At 35.0% G+C, this 13,874-nt stretch overlaps 1 protein-coding gene across 3 annotated transcripts in view; it reads right to left on the minus strand.

Annotated features, from left to right (window-relative positions):
- Positions 1–5,379: 5,379 nt before the first annotated feature.
- Positions 5,380–13,874, minus strand: part of GXYLT1 (glucoside xylosyltransferase 1) — a 29,378-nt gene continuing 20,883 nt past the window's right edge. For all 3 annotated transcript variants that reach the window (XM_048065842.2, XM_048065841.2, XM_048065840.2), the window contains 3 exons: positions 9,264–9,387; positions 8,753–8,925; positions 5,380–7,255 (listed from right to left, as the gene is read on the minus strand). In XM_048065842.2, coding sequence (XP_047921799.2) covers positions 7,094–7,255; positions 8,753–8,925; positions 9,264–9,387 — 459 coding nt within the window. In that variant the 3' untranslated portion in view covers positions 5,380–7,093. The remainder of the gene's footprint in view (positions 7,256–8,752; positions 8,926–9,263; positions 9,388–13,874) is intronic.

Genomic DNA, 13,874 nt, shown 5'->3' on the forward strand with positions numbered 1-13,874 from the left:
TGATTTAATGTGAACTGCTGTAGTGAAATATGTCTGCATGTGACTGGCAGAACATTAAGATTCATAAGATACGGACATAAAAGAAAAAATTGAAAGCATTCAAATGAAAGAAGAGCATAGCGATTATCTTTTAAAAGCTGTGCAGGGAGGAGAGAGAAGGAAAAAGAAAAAACGTGGAAATTTCCTATCAAATATTCAGGAAGATGCACATTCATAAGTTTAAATGAGGATTCTCTAAAGAATTGACTGCTGCTCTGCAGAAAGTAACAGTAAAACTGAAGAAACAAAATATAACTTCTTTAATTCAATAATTCCTGGTTGCTTGATATTACTTCCAGAAACTTAAAATTTTAATAGGCCCACAAGGGCTTAAAAAAAGCATTGGAGAACCACAAATCTGAAATTTCCTGAATATCTCGGAGCACAAGCTGTTCTAATATAGATCCACTAAGTGGCTAGCTAAGTGGATATTTTGAGAACTACTTCACAATGAAAATTTCTCCTCACTTCCTCAAGTGAAAATTTCAGTATAATCTCTGCAAATATCTTCTGTTTTTAAAGCTGAGTAATAATCTCCATTAATCTACTAGGATTACAACTAGGCAACTGTGAGGTAACCTACATTTCTACTGAAAATTACCCATCATTGTTAAAGCTTGGGCAATTAATTGAAATACAGAATCATCGAATCATCAAATCATTTACATTGGAAAAGACCTCTAAGATCATGAATCCAACCTTTAACCTAGCACTGCCAGATCTACCACTAAACCATGTCCCTAAACACCACATCTACATGTCTTTTGAATACCTCCAGTGATGGTGACTCAACCACTTCCCTGGGCAGCCTGTTCCAATGCTTCACAAGCCCTTAAGTGAAGAAATTTTTCCTAATACCCAACCCAAACCTCCCCTGGTGCAACTTGAAGCCATTTCCTCTTGTCTTATCACTTGGTGCTTGGGAGAAGAGACCAATCCCCACCCCACCACAAACCTCCTTTGAGGCAGTTGTAGAGAATGATCAGGTCTCCTCTAAGCCTCATTTTCTCTAGGCTAAACAACCCCAGTTCCCTCAGCCGCTCCTCGTAAGACTTGTTCTCCAGACCCCTCACCAGCTTCATTGCCCTTCTCTGGACACACTCCAGCACCTCGATGTCCTTCTTGTACTGAGGGTCCCAAAACTGAACACAGTACTCAAGGTGCAGCCTTACCAGAGACGAGTACAGGGGGATGATCACCTCCCTGGTCCTGCTGGTCACACTGTTTCTGACACAAGCCAGGATGCCGTTGGCCTTCTTGGCCACCTGGGCACACTGCTTGCTCACATTCCCCAACTATAGACCAACACACCCAGGTCCCTTTCCACCGGGCAGCTTTCCAACCACCCTTCTCACAGACTGTAGCGCCACATGCGGTTGTTGTGCCCCAAGTACAGGACCCAGCACTTAGCCTTGTTGAACCTCATACAGTTGGCCTTGGCCTCCAGACTATCCAGATCCCTCTCCAGAGCCTTCCTACCCTCAAGCAGATCAACACTCCCACCTAACTTGGTGCCGTCAGTGAACATACTGAGGGTGCACTCGATCCCCTCATCCAGATCGTCAATGAAGATACTGAAGAGAACTGGCCCCAGTACTGAGCCCTGAGGGACACCATCAGTGATCAGCCTCCAGCTGGATTTAACTCCACTACTTTTCACTATTTCACCACTACTCTTTGGGTCTGGCCACCCAGCCAGTTTTTAACCCAGCAAAGCGTACATCTGTCCAAGCCATGAGCAGTTTCCCCAGAAAAATGCTGTGGGATTCAAAGGCCTTGCTGAAGTGTAGGTAGACCACATCCACAGCCTTTCCCTCATCCACTACGCGGGTCACCCTGTCGTAGAGGGAAATCAGGTTTGTCAAGCAGGACCTGCCTTTGATAAATCCATGCTGACTGGGCCTGACCATCTGGTTGTCCTATAAGTGCTGTGTGATCACACTCAAGATAAGCTGCTCTATAAGCTTCCCCAGCACAGAGGTCCAACTGACAGGGCTGTAGTCCCCTGGATCCTCCTTCCAGCCCTTCTTGTAGATGCGCATCATATTTGCTAGCTGACAGTCAACTGGGACCTCTCCTGATAGCCAAGACTACTGATAAATGATGGAAAGTGGCTTGATGAGCACTTCCACCAGCTCCTTCACTGCCCTTGGGTGGATCCCATCTGGACCCACAGACTTGCATACATCTAAGTGGTGTAGCAGGTCATTAACCATTACCTCATGGGTTGGTTATGAAGGCTTCATTCTTCTTCCTGCTCCTATCTTCTAGCTCAGGAGGCTGGGTACCCAGAGAACAACTGGTCCTACTATTAAAGACTGAGGCAAAGAAGACATTAAGTACCTCAGCCCTTTCCTCATCTCTTGTCACTGTTTCCCCCCCACGTCCGATAAAGTAGGGAGATTCTGCTTAATCCTCCTTTTCTTATGTATGTATATAAACATTTGTTTTTGTCCTTAATGGCATTAGCCAGATTGAGCTCCAGCTGGGCTTTGGCCCTTCTAATTTTCTCCCTGCACAGCTTCATGATGTCTTTGAAGTTCTACTGAGTGGCCTGCTCCTTCTTCCAAAGGTCATAAACCCTCTTTTCCTTCCTAAGCTCTAGCCACAGCTCTGTGTTCAGACAGGCCGGTCTTCTCCCCTGCTGGCTTGTCTTTTAACACACAGGGATAGCCTGCTCCTTTGCCTCCATAGAAATTATGTAAGTTATAAATGTAAACTTGAACTTCTATTTTTTTTTATTTTTTTTTTTATTTTTAAAGGGAACCTATGTATGTATAGTAACCTAGTATGTACAGGAACCTAGCATGTATACTATTGTTTAATTTATTTGTTTTAAATTTGACTTATGGGTTCATGCTTTGCTCACCTGTGCAGCTTGAGCAAATAACCTAGCTGTTATTTGTGCAAAATTTCTTCTCTAACTTGTATAAATTCAACTTGACAGAGTTGAAGTTAAAAAAAAAAAATCAGAAGAGAACGGATATCTCCTTAGAAGATCCAAAGAGATTAGAAACATATATAAGGTTCCTTTTGAAAAATATGAGTTATGACATTCCTTCTGAGTGTTTCTGTGCACAGGAAGAAGTGCTAAAGCTGATAGCGACAGAGCATCAGACATCTGAGATCTGTTCCAAGATCCGTGGTGAAAAGAACTATCTTCCCCTTTCTTCATACTTGTACTGTGCTACAAAAGAATCCACTTCCTACTAATAAAGAAAAAGCCATACCCTCACATTATAGTTCTCTGCAACTTATTTTAATACACAAAATGACTGGAGCTATTCTAAGTTCCATCCTTTTAGAAAGCAGAAAAGTGGGCAGGAAAGCTAGAATTATGATGACATCAGATATGACAGCAGAGAAAGTGAAAATACTAGTTACTCAAAATAAAAATTTATTAAAAAAATAATTGGAGACAAGTAGCTTATACATTAGTTAACATTATATAGGAATACATCACTTAAATGGGTGAAAAATAGTTTTATTTAGTTAATAAAACAGATACTGTTAAAACTGCTTGATAGTTGTAGATATTTTAATTTGAAACAGAAAGAAGGCAATGTAAAACAGCTTAAGACTACTAAATAATGGATGTTCTAGACATTCTCATGTGTTTGGAGACCCCCTTATAAACAAGGCAGGAAAAAAAACGAAGTCATTTCATTATACCATCTTTGCCTCACATATTCTGTTTCTAAATCCATGTAGACCCTTCTCTCCTTCTACCATTACACTGCAGTTATTTCTTCTTCCATGCCGTCTAGATGGGAAGTTTAATTTGGAGGAGGAGAAGAAAGGTGACTGACTTCTCAGTCATCTGTTATGGAAATTTCCCAGACTAAAGTGTGGAAACCTGGTGTGGGTGGAATATGTTTAGTATAGACAGAAACCTGGTATAAATTGAAAAAGGCTGACACCTGTGTTTTCCAAACAGCAATTTGCTAGAGGTTTATAGATCGACAAAATTTAGATCAAAAACATCAAAAGGCAGTTCCTTATTACTTTAAAGTCTGTTTTGAATTTTTTTCCTTCTAAGCCTCTTTTCTTAACTTTTCTAAATTCAAATCAAAAGCTTAAAAACAATTTAAAACATTTTTAAACAATTAAAAAACAATTTAAAAAATTAAAAACAATGTTATTTGTAATTTTTCCAAAATTCAGAAAAAGTGGAAAGACTTTCATAAGGCTTATACAGTCTTATTAAAAGGCATAGGTACAAGTTCCATATATAAGGATGTTTCGGTATCATTAATGGATAGCTGGCATTTCATGCCACCTACAAAGATAGATAGGATTTCATATAAATGAGAACACATCTTCAAACAGAACTCTTCTACCATGAGACTGTGACCCCTTCTAAATATAGATTTAATAATGGTAACAAGTCAAAAGAGAAATCAAACACTATGAAGACAGATCTATCTTAATTTAACCTGAATGTGCATGTTTACATTTTTCAATAAAACCTATCAGCATTAAATATTATAATAGAATAAAAATGGGATTTCTAAAATTCTATAATTCATATGGCCCTATTCAGTTATTTACCATGTCTGCAAAAAAAAAAGTTTCTAGAACTAGGCAGCAACATAGATTTACAGACTAAATTTAAGTTTATACATTTATATGTATATAACTTTAGAAACCAAGCATTGAAATGCTTCAGAGTATAACTAGTTTCCTACCATAGTACTTGTTTTTTTTTTGTCTTCATTATTACTGTCTCCAATGGCTTTCTCTGTAAATCAGATTTGTGTTTCAAGGTAGATCATTTTTCTAAACTTAATAGTGATTATAGAATTACAAAGATATTCATATTCAAAAACAAATACTCTGGAGAGGTACTTATGGAAGCTACTCAGCACTTTGGTGTGTTTTTTGTTTGTTTGTTTGTTTTGTTTTAAAGTTTTCTAAACTGTTTGTGTGAGTTACTTGGGAATGAAGAGTTGAGGGTGAGAAGCTTAAATTTATATATGTACACAAAGTCAATGGCATATGCCAGTATTTTCTTGCTATTTATAAAATGCTAAGTAAATGTGTCTTGAAATAAGAACCAAGTAAGATTTTTTATTCTATGATAAATTCCAATATTAACCTTTTTACTCTAATCCCATGAACTGAAATTTAACTGGAAAGGTTGCTGCTAATGTTCACATTACACTTTTTTTTTTCTAAAATAGTTCACTGGGTTTTAAGCAGTGTCTTCACATGCATACACCATACTAAAAATCAACTCCAAACTGAAAGTTTCTGAAAAAATGCAGAAAAAAACAGGCCAAAGGAAAGAATTTGTAAACACAAACACAGTACAAGTGAAAAAACGAAACTGAAGACAGATTGATATAAAATCAGTATTTATGTAAAAAAATAATGTATTGCATGCTGTAAAATCAGACAATAACAGTATTCACCTTCACATGGATTTCTAGAGTTTCAGACTTCGAAAGATTACATATAACAAAGAAAAGAAACAGTAACTACATGCGCAGCAGACTTTCTGTTTACCATCACACAAATTTACACCCTGAGCCAGCAGGGAGATTAGGAGCAGAATACAAACTCTGCTTACAATGGAGTGTGCTTCTGTACTGCTAAAGCATTCATCCAGCTCAGCTCACATGGATCTGAGATTCAGAGCCAGTCTGCCTTTGGCAAAGAAACAGCCACAAAAATTAAACTTCTCAAATGTAGTTGGGATGAAGGTGCAAGTCAGTGAGTGGATCCTCCAAGGTTCACCACGCAGGAATCTGAATCTTCTGGAATCTGAAAACTTACTTTATGAAGACTTCATCTCAGTTCATCCAAGTTCAGTTCAAGTATACTTTACAAATACATTTCATACCATGCATGTTTAAATATTTTACTGTAACATTACAAGTCAGCCTTTTTCTTCATGCTTCTCTCTAAAAAGGAATTTGATTACATAAACAGAACATGTTTTTTTCACTAATATATCTAAAGAAAGCCTAATCCTTATCTGTTGTAAATCAGTATCACCTTATTGACATTAATGCATACAGTCAAGGGTCTGGCCCAAAACTATTTTAAAGCCATGTTATTAAAAAATATGCAGGATATATCTCAAAAAAAAAAAACTATCTAATATACAATCTGATGAAATATCAGAACTTTTACTACAGTTCTTCAATTTTAGGTACTAAATACTCTGTAACAATCATCAAGTAATGATTCTTAGTATAAAAATACAACAGAGGCAGCTTTCCACCATTTTTTCTACTTCCAAAACATCCTATAAAGCTGCAAAACCATTTAAGTTTTAAAAAATGTTGTAAGAAAAATAACTTCATGTTGAATTGTTGCTAAAATATAAACCCCCTCAACTGGGATATATCATTTGGGATAGATGGCTCAACAATACTAAAACAAATGCTGTTATATTTTTAAAAGTCTCAATATCTACAGATAGAGAAAACTAGTATCACATACTATCCATGTCTCAGAAAATCCTATTTATAGTGTGCAGTTTACATCTACAATAAGCAAAACAAGATTGTCAAAACAGGATTCCAACATGTAAGAGATGAACATAAAGGCACACAGATTGTCAATGATTAATATCACATTTCTTTGAAAACAGAGTGTTTTCTGCACTTGTAAACAACTTTGTGCTCACACCTTTAAAGTGAAGTTAGTGCTGCTGACTTGGTTATTGCTACATTCACAGTTTAACAGGATTTTAGACAATGAGGTACACTTCCAAATTGAGCCATCTTCACCTCTCCCTTGTTTGTTTGATCATTAGAGATAACTGAATTAAGCAGACTAAAACTACTGACCTTAGAAGTCAGTATCACCCAAATCATCAGATCCAAGATAAACACTAGCAGTGATTAAACTTCAAAAGAGCCAAAAATCACCTCTGCAGAAAAAGTCACTGTTCTTCATTACATGAATATTTTCTTCATTTTTACGTATGCTAGTAAACTCTTATCTGGGCACATTAAGAGCCGATTCAAGCCACATTAGAACTGTTGCACCTTTTGACCAGCATGTTAATTCAGTCTCTTGATTTAAGAGCTTGCAGTTAGAATCACCTTCCCTTTGATCTTCTGACAGACAAGTCCCTTATGCTTTTCTTTAGCTGCTTTATGAACACTTTGTATACTCTTCCACAGTATGTATGCATTGTTTTCTGTAACTCCAGTTCTAGGGGCCGCAACAGGGAATGAACTAGATCATCTCCAAACGTATACTGTAAAGATAAGAAAACATTTAAGTTAATAATAGAACACTGTCATTTTTCAGAGCTACTAAACGATTTTATTAAAAGGCCTTTAAAACATTTAATAACCAATAAAAAAAGATCTTCAAAGAACTCTTCTGAGAACTATTTGAAAAATGATATCTGAGGTATATAAATATTCTCAAATGATTTCAATAGCATGCCTAACAAGCGAACTTTTGTTTTAAAATAAGCAAATGAATTCCATAAGCATGGAGGACGTCTAAAATTACCTTTTAAAATTAAAAAATTTCAAATCTAAAATGATTTCTAGTTATTTCTTTGTTGACCAGCAACTTTCCTGAACGACTTAAAATTTAAGGAGTACAACTTATCAAATTATCATGAAACAACAGTATGACAAGCAAGTAGTACTACTGAAAGCAGAAAGTTTCATTAAATTGAATGATGGTTAAACACATACTATGTTTAACACGGACATGAAATAAAGAAGTCATTAATACTATAGTGCCATATTTTTTAAATAAAAAAATGAAAAGCTAAACAGCATTTCAAAGTAACAATTTTGTTCACCTTATTACCACTGGATCAGCAGTGTTCTATACACTTTCTCTGACATATACATAAAGCAAATGGCATTATAAATAAAAACAAATATTTTTTTCTTCTGTTTTTGACAATGCTCAAAGGAAACAAAGAAATCTTATTTTTATGGAAACACATTCACTATCCCTGCGATGTATTCTCAGACCCCCATAAGTACTTTTTCTCATTTTTATATCCATATGACAACACGTGATAAAGCACCATTAAAATATACTATTGATTTCTGAAGGTTATATGCACACAATAGCCTGCTACATTAAAATGTGCATCAGTACTAAATTTTACAGCTCTTCAGTGAGTATACCAATGTAGTGATAAATAGTTTATTAGATGACTTATTTGCAGAATGAAAAGAAGTTGTTGCATTTACTATTTAAAGGAACAGCAACATATTAATACACTGAAATCTCTAGAAAAGGTGAAAAAAATCATTAAAAAAAAAAGTATTTTCTACCATGCAAATTAAATGTTAAAATGTTGCAGCAAGCGTATAAAAACTTTGGGAGGAAAAAGGGTTCTTTCTGTTTTCTAAAATCTCCAGAAAAATAAAGCTTAGGGCAATCTCCACATGCCTGTACAAACAGTTCACTAAACATACTTAGTAAATGAATGGGAAAAAAAGTTTTTCAAACATTACAGTTACAGGTAACATTTTAGAATCCTAACCTAGATATAGCCCACACTATTTCAGATGATGTTAGTCACAAGATGAATAAACTGGAATTCTATCCAAACAGTAAACCACAAACTGGTGAAATGCTTAAAAAAAATACTTCAAAGAGGAAAAACATTACTTTGTTGCAAGGAAGGTATCAACCAAACCAATAAAGTACATGCAGCATTGTAGATAAAATACATACAAAATAACTTCGTACAAAGTAAAATGCTGGACACACTTACATTTTTTATTGCTTCATAGACAGCCCTAAATGTTGGTTGTTTATCATCATGGTAAACACCTCTGTTTCCATGAAGAATAAATATACCTTCTTCTTCAGCTTCCTTACAATTGCTTCCATAAATGCAGTGGTCAGGCCGATAATTCCATTGGCAAGGAAAGACATACAGACTTTCTGAAAAAAAAAAAAAAAAAAAAAAAAGCAAGCTCTGGATTAAGTATCAACATTTTTTCAGGAGATGCATTCATTTTTCTGTTTTTTTTTTTTTATTTTTTTTTTTTGTTAATAGTACTTCATGAATTTCTGTACAGCTGTTTTAAAACAAGTCAAACTCTAGCAAGCTTCAATTTTATTTCTCAACTTAAAAAAAAGTTTTTTAGAAAAGGAAAAAAAAAGAAAAGTCTCTTGCCCATTTCCACTGAAAAGTCTGCTAAAACTATTTTTCTCATTTTTTAAATGTCAAACAAAAAATCAACTTTGTTATGCTAGACTTAAAATTAATGTGGATTTACCTGGATTGTGAAAAAACATAATGTTCAGTAGATCCTGATCACCCCATGTTATGTTTAATTTGTACTTCTTTAGCAGAGGCATAAGAATTTCTCCCCACTGTAACCGGACTGTTGTCATGTCGTTCTGTTAAACAAAGAACAACATTTATGCATTCAAGATAACTATACCTATGAAGAAAGAAATGCCCAATAGAATTTGTAATTTGCTTTCCAAAGCTACAAGTCTCAAACGTTTTATACGTGTTTATACATTTATTTATTTTTTAAATGACCACATTTAGGGAAAACACAGTTATGGACATTTCCAATATACTTTATTTCTCGTTTAATTAACTTGCGATAAGCAAAACTATACACATTTCCTACTATTCCATATTAAATTGTCTTAAAATCTTCCTCTAAAACATCTTAAACTATTACTTCTAAGAAACAGCAAGGTTTTTTTGTGTTGTTGTTTTGTTGTTTTATACAGCAGTAGAATCTAACACAAAACCAGATTTTAATAGATGTGTGCCAAGTAGATGGGCACTGTTTAAATCTCCACACTTCAGATTTCACGCTTTCTCCATCTTTATCACAAACTGATAGCATACACAGGTTTTAAAGCTGCCTTTAAAAGTTTCAAAATGATCAATATAAAAGTTATTAAATAATTCCAAACGCAGCTAAAAAGACTAGCTATAAAGCAAGGTATAAAACCACATACATCCTTCAGAGGTTTTGAAAGAATTTTCATTGAGTTTTTTTTAGTTACTGAACTTCAACTTCCACAGCAAAGGCACAACTTTTCTCTTGCAAAAGGCAGCATGACTCTAAACCAACAGCTGTTGCTAATTTCCCAAATTGTTGATTAAGCAAAATCACAGCTCAAAGGAAAAGAAAAAGTTCTTCTAATGCTTAGCTCAGGAGGTGCTACTTGGAGTGAGCTGGCCTACGCTGAGCTCCAGATTACCACAAGAAGTTATTATTTGCGGTATAAAAAGTTACATATTCTAAAGCTAATTTCATATCTTTACACCACCTTTAAGCTCAACTACAACAAAAAAGGAACAAGGCTGCTCACTCTGTACTTTCTACTTGAGTTTGGAGATTGAGGATAGAGTAACAATAGGTCTCAAAGGGAGAAGAATCCTGAATGAGTACAGGATTATAGTCATGATTCTTTCTAATCAAGTCATAAAAAAAAAAAACCTCCAGTATTGTTTGGAATTTGAATACAAAACCACCACATTACGAAACAGAAAAGACTACCTGGGATACAACATTCAGTTTTAGAATTATACCAAAGACCTTCCCCTACAAGCTTTCCACTGACAGACTAGAAAGGAGAAACATTAGCAGTTCAGCTTTTAGCCTTTCCTCAAATCATTTCAGCCATCAAATATGAAGGGCTTTCAGAAATGTATACTAAAATAGAAATGCTATCAGATTTCAGACAGGAATTAATACAAAAAAAGATCTATAGGTTATATTATGTAAGAAGCCAAACAGAATGATATTGCGGTCCCTTCTGCCCTTAAAAAATGACTATGATTGCTTGCAGGTATTTGACAATAGCAGGCATAAGAAATGCACAAGATAATTTGTCTCTAGCAAGAATTGTCATTAGGCTCAGTGCAATGTGATTAAACAAAAGAAAACTCAGACCAAATACCAGGCTGAAACCCTTCAAAAGCAAATCAATTAGACTGAAGCACAGAGATTAGTCCCTCACATGGACTTTGCCATCCACGGAATATTGACCTAAGGTTTGAACTTGTACTCAATGCTAAGAATCAACAACTGTGAGCTAATTTAATTCCATTACCAGAATAACTATGATAAGAGTATAAAGAAGCAAAAAAATATAGTTTTAGAGCAACCCATAATATTACTTAATATTGTTAAAACCCTTAATTCATATGATTTTCATTTAGCTTGTATAGTTTTAATAGTAATGAAATGCAGAGTATATCCCAAGGAGATAAAAAGCAGGTAAGAATAAATCATATCGCCAGACGTCTAGAAGCAATACTACTTGACAGATAGTGTTATTAGATATAAGAATTGGAAATTCTAATGTTTCAGTAACCTTTGCATAAATAGAAAATAATTAAATATTAATTTATTAACCCTGATGTGTAATGAAACCAGTGTAGGAATCACTGAGGAGGAGAAATTACTTGAACAGTTACATAACCTCCTTCTGTAAAAAGTGAGGTCAGAGTGAGAAGCAGAATGCTCCAGCTTGATCAGAACTGATAATAGAATTACACTTCAAAAGTTACTCAAGTAACTATGAAATTAATAACTAAGTTTATCCTTAAAGGATTTGAGAATATAAACCATATCTCCAATATCCAACAAATTAGAAACAAGGTTAGAGAGGTTTACCAAAAAAATAAAATTCTGTGGTACTCTGATACCATCAATCTGATACAGACAAGCTCTATGAACCCTCCAAATGTCAGCTTTTTTGAGTGGAACAAAACGTGTAAGATCAGAAGTACAAGCAAAATATCCATAAGAATGTTAAGATGGTATCTTAAGTGGAATCTTAAGATAGTATCTTAAGTGTTTTTGGATTATATACTTTGCTTTAATTAGTTTGATCATTACTGAATTCTGTCCCAAAAGACTTCTGTCTGGCTAAGCCTGAAGTCAGAAGAGCTATCACATTTTGTCTGGAACAACGTATGGTCATCTTCCTCTTAATACTTGTAGGAGGATATAAAGTTGAGGAAACATACTCAATCGTAAAGTAATATCTAAAGAAACTGTAAGTGTAGTTCCACAAACCATTGACCAATTTATAATTTCATTAATGCTATATGAGAGCGAGTTCTCTTCCTTATGGTTACATGACTCCATCCTGTTCTTGTGTTAGCACTGTAGTGCCTAACACTTGGTTATTTTATTATTTAATTTTTTTATTATTTTTTTTTGGTGACAGCACTGATTTACTTAACTAAACCAGCAGAAGGATTTCTTTTCTCACCTGTTACCAAATTTAGTTGGATCATGGAAGGGTCCAACAAACAACAGAGGCAAGGACAAAGCAAGCAAGAAAAGCAGTGAAAAGCTGCTGAAAAGAGATGGTAACCTTCCTTCAAGAAGGAATTAGCTTCTGCACTGGCTTACCACATTTCTCAGAACTACAGCCTTAAGCAATACTGAGTGGTCACAAAAATTGTATATAATGACTTAGGTCTTATTGACTCTCTGTTTTTGTCTAAACATATCCACAAACCTCTCCTTTGTACACACTATCTGGAGTTATCACCCCGTGTAGCATGAACCTGTTCATCTCACAGTTCGTCAGTTTGTCCAGAAGGATGCTGCGAGGGACAATATCAAAGCCCTGACTGAAATCCAGAAAGATTACATCCACCAAACGTATATAAATCCACTATATGCATACAAATATAAAAAGTCACATGACATTACCTCTTCCATCTCCTAAATATTCTTGCATATTCTACATCCTATCTCCTAACTGCTGCATTGCAAAGATGACACCAGGCAGGCACAAAACACCTGAAGCTTCTTTATCCAGTTTTAGTCTTATCTCCAGCTATGCACTGTGCAATGATCACACTATATTCACATGTGCTTGTACAAGTATGTGTACACATGAGTATGTATGCAGTGCCTCTATTTATAGCATATACCTGCATGCAGTTTCATAAAACACAGAAAAGATAAAGATATTAGGACCAGGAACCATTAGGCACCATAGCCAAGTAGACCTGGTAGACATCTTTTTATTTTTTATTTTTTTACTTCTGTATCAAGCAAGACAGGTATCTGCAGTTACAGTTAGAGCTGGGAAAGTTACAGCTACAGTAACTTTATACTTTAACTACAGCCGAGGCAGTCTATTCCTTATTTTTCTCAAGTTCCCTGTATTTCCATAACAAGGCATTGCAAGCATGTTAAGATGGAAGCCAAACACTTCTTAAATTGGAAATGGGTGAAAAAGGTAACAGGTACTGCAAATTTATATTGCCACTCTTAAGGCTGTACCTTCCCATAGTTTTTGGCTGTAGGCTTATTTTTCCTAACCAAACGCCTTATTTCAATGCAGATTTAATAAAAATAAAGTAGAACAGAGAGAAGTACTTTTTCCCCTAGCATAATCACACAATACTGCTTCTGTATTTGTATTTGAAGCATATCGGAAAAATCTGTGAAGCAACAACCACTTCTGTTGCTCCACATGCTGCGTTAGGACTTAAATGAAGTTATTTCTCTATAGAAATTAAGACTGCAAAGTAAACCAAAAGGTACTTAAGTTGATCATCACCTGGTTACAATTTCAAAGATCAAAATTTACAAATAGTACAGTTAAAATAAGTTACTAAATGCTTTAGCACCACCTCCTGGTCATATTACTTCATACACACATTTTTAAAGTTAGTTTACTGTATACATAAACTGTTTTCTGAGGATCTCTGCAGTGACAAAAGAATAGTAGACTGTCTACTGAGAAATGTAATTTATAGCAACAGACTGTATCCAGTCACATGATATTGCAGAACTAAAGAAAAATAAAACAAACGGACTTACAATGCAAGAATTTCAAGCCTTGCAGTGAATGACATTTAAAAAAAAATAGAAGTTAGATACCAT

Source organism: Anser cygnoides, chromosome 1 (assembly GCF_040182565.1).
Source record: "Anser cygnoides isolate HZ-2024a breed goose chromosome 1, Taihu_goose_T2T_genome, whole genome shotgun sequence".
NCBI lineage: Eukaryota > Metazoa > Chordata > Aves > Anseriformes > Anatidae > Anser > Anser cygnoides.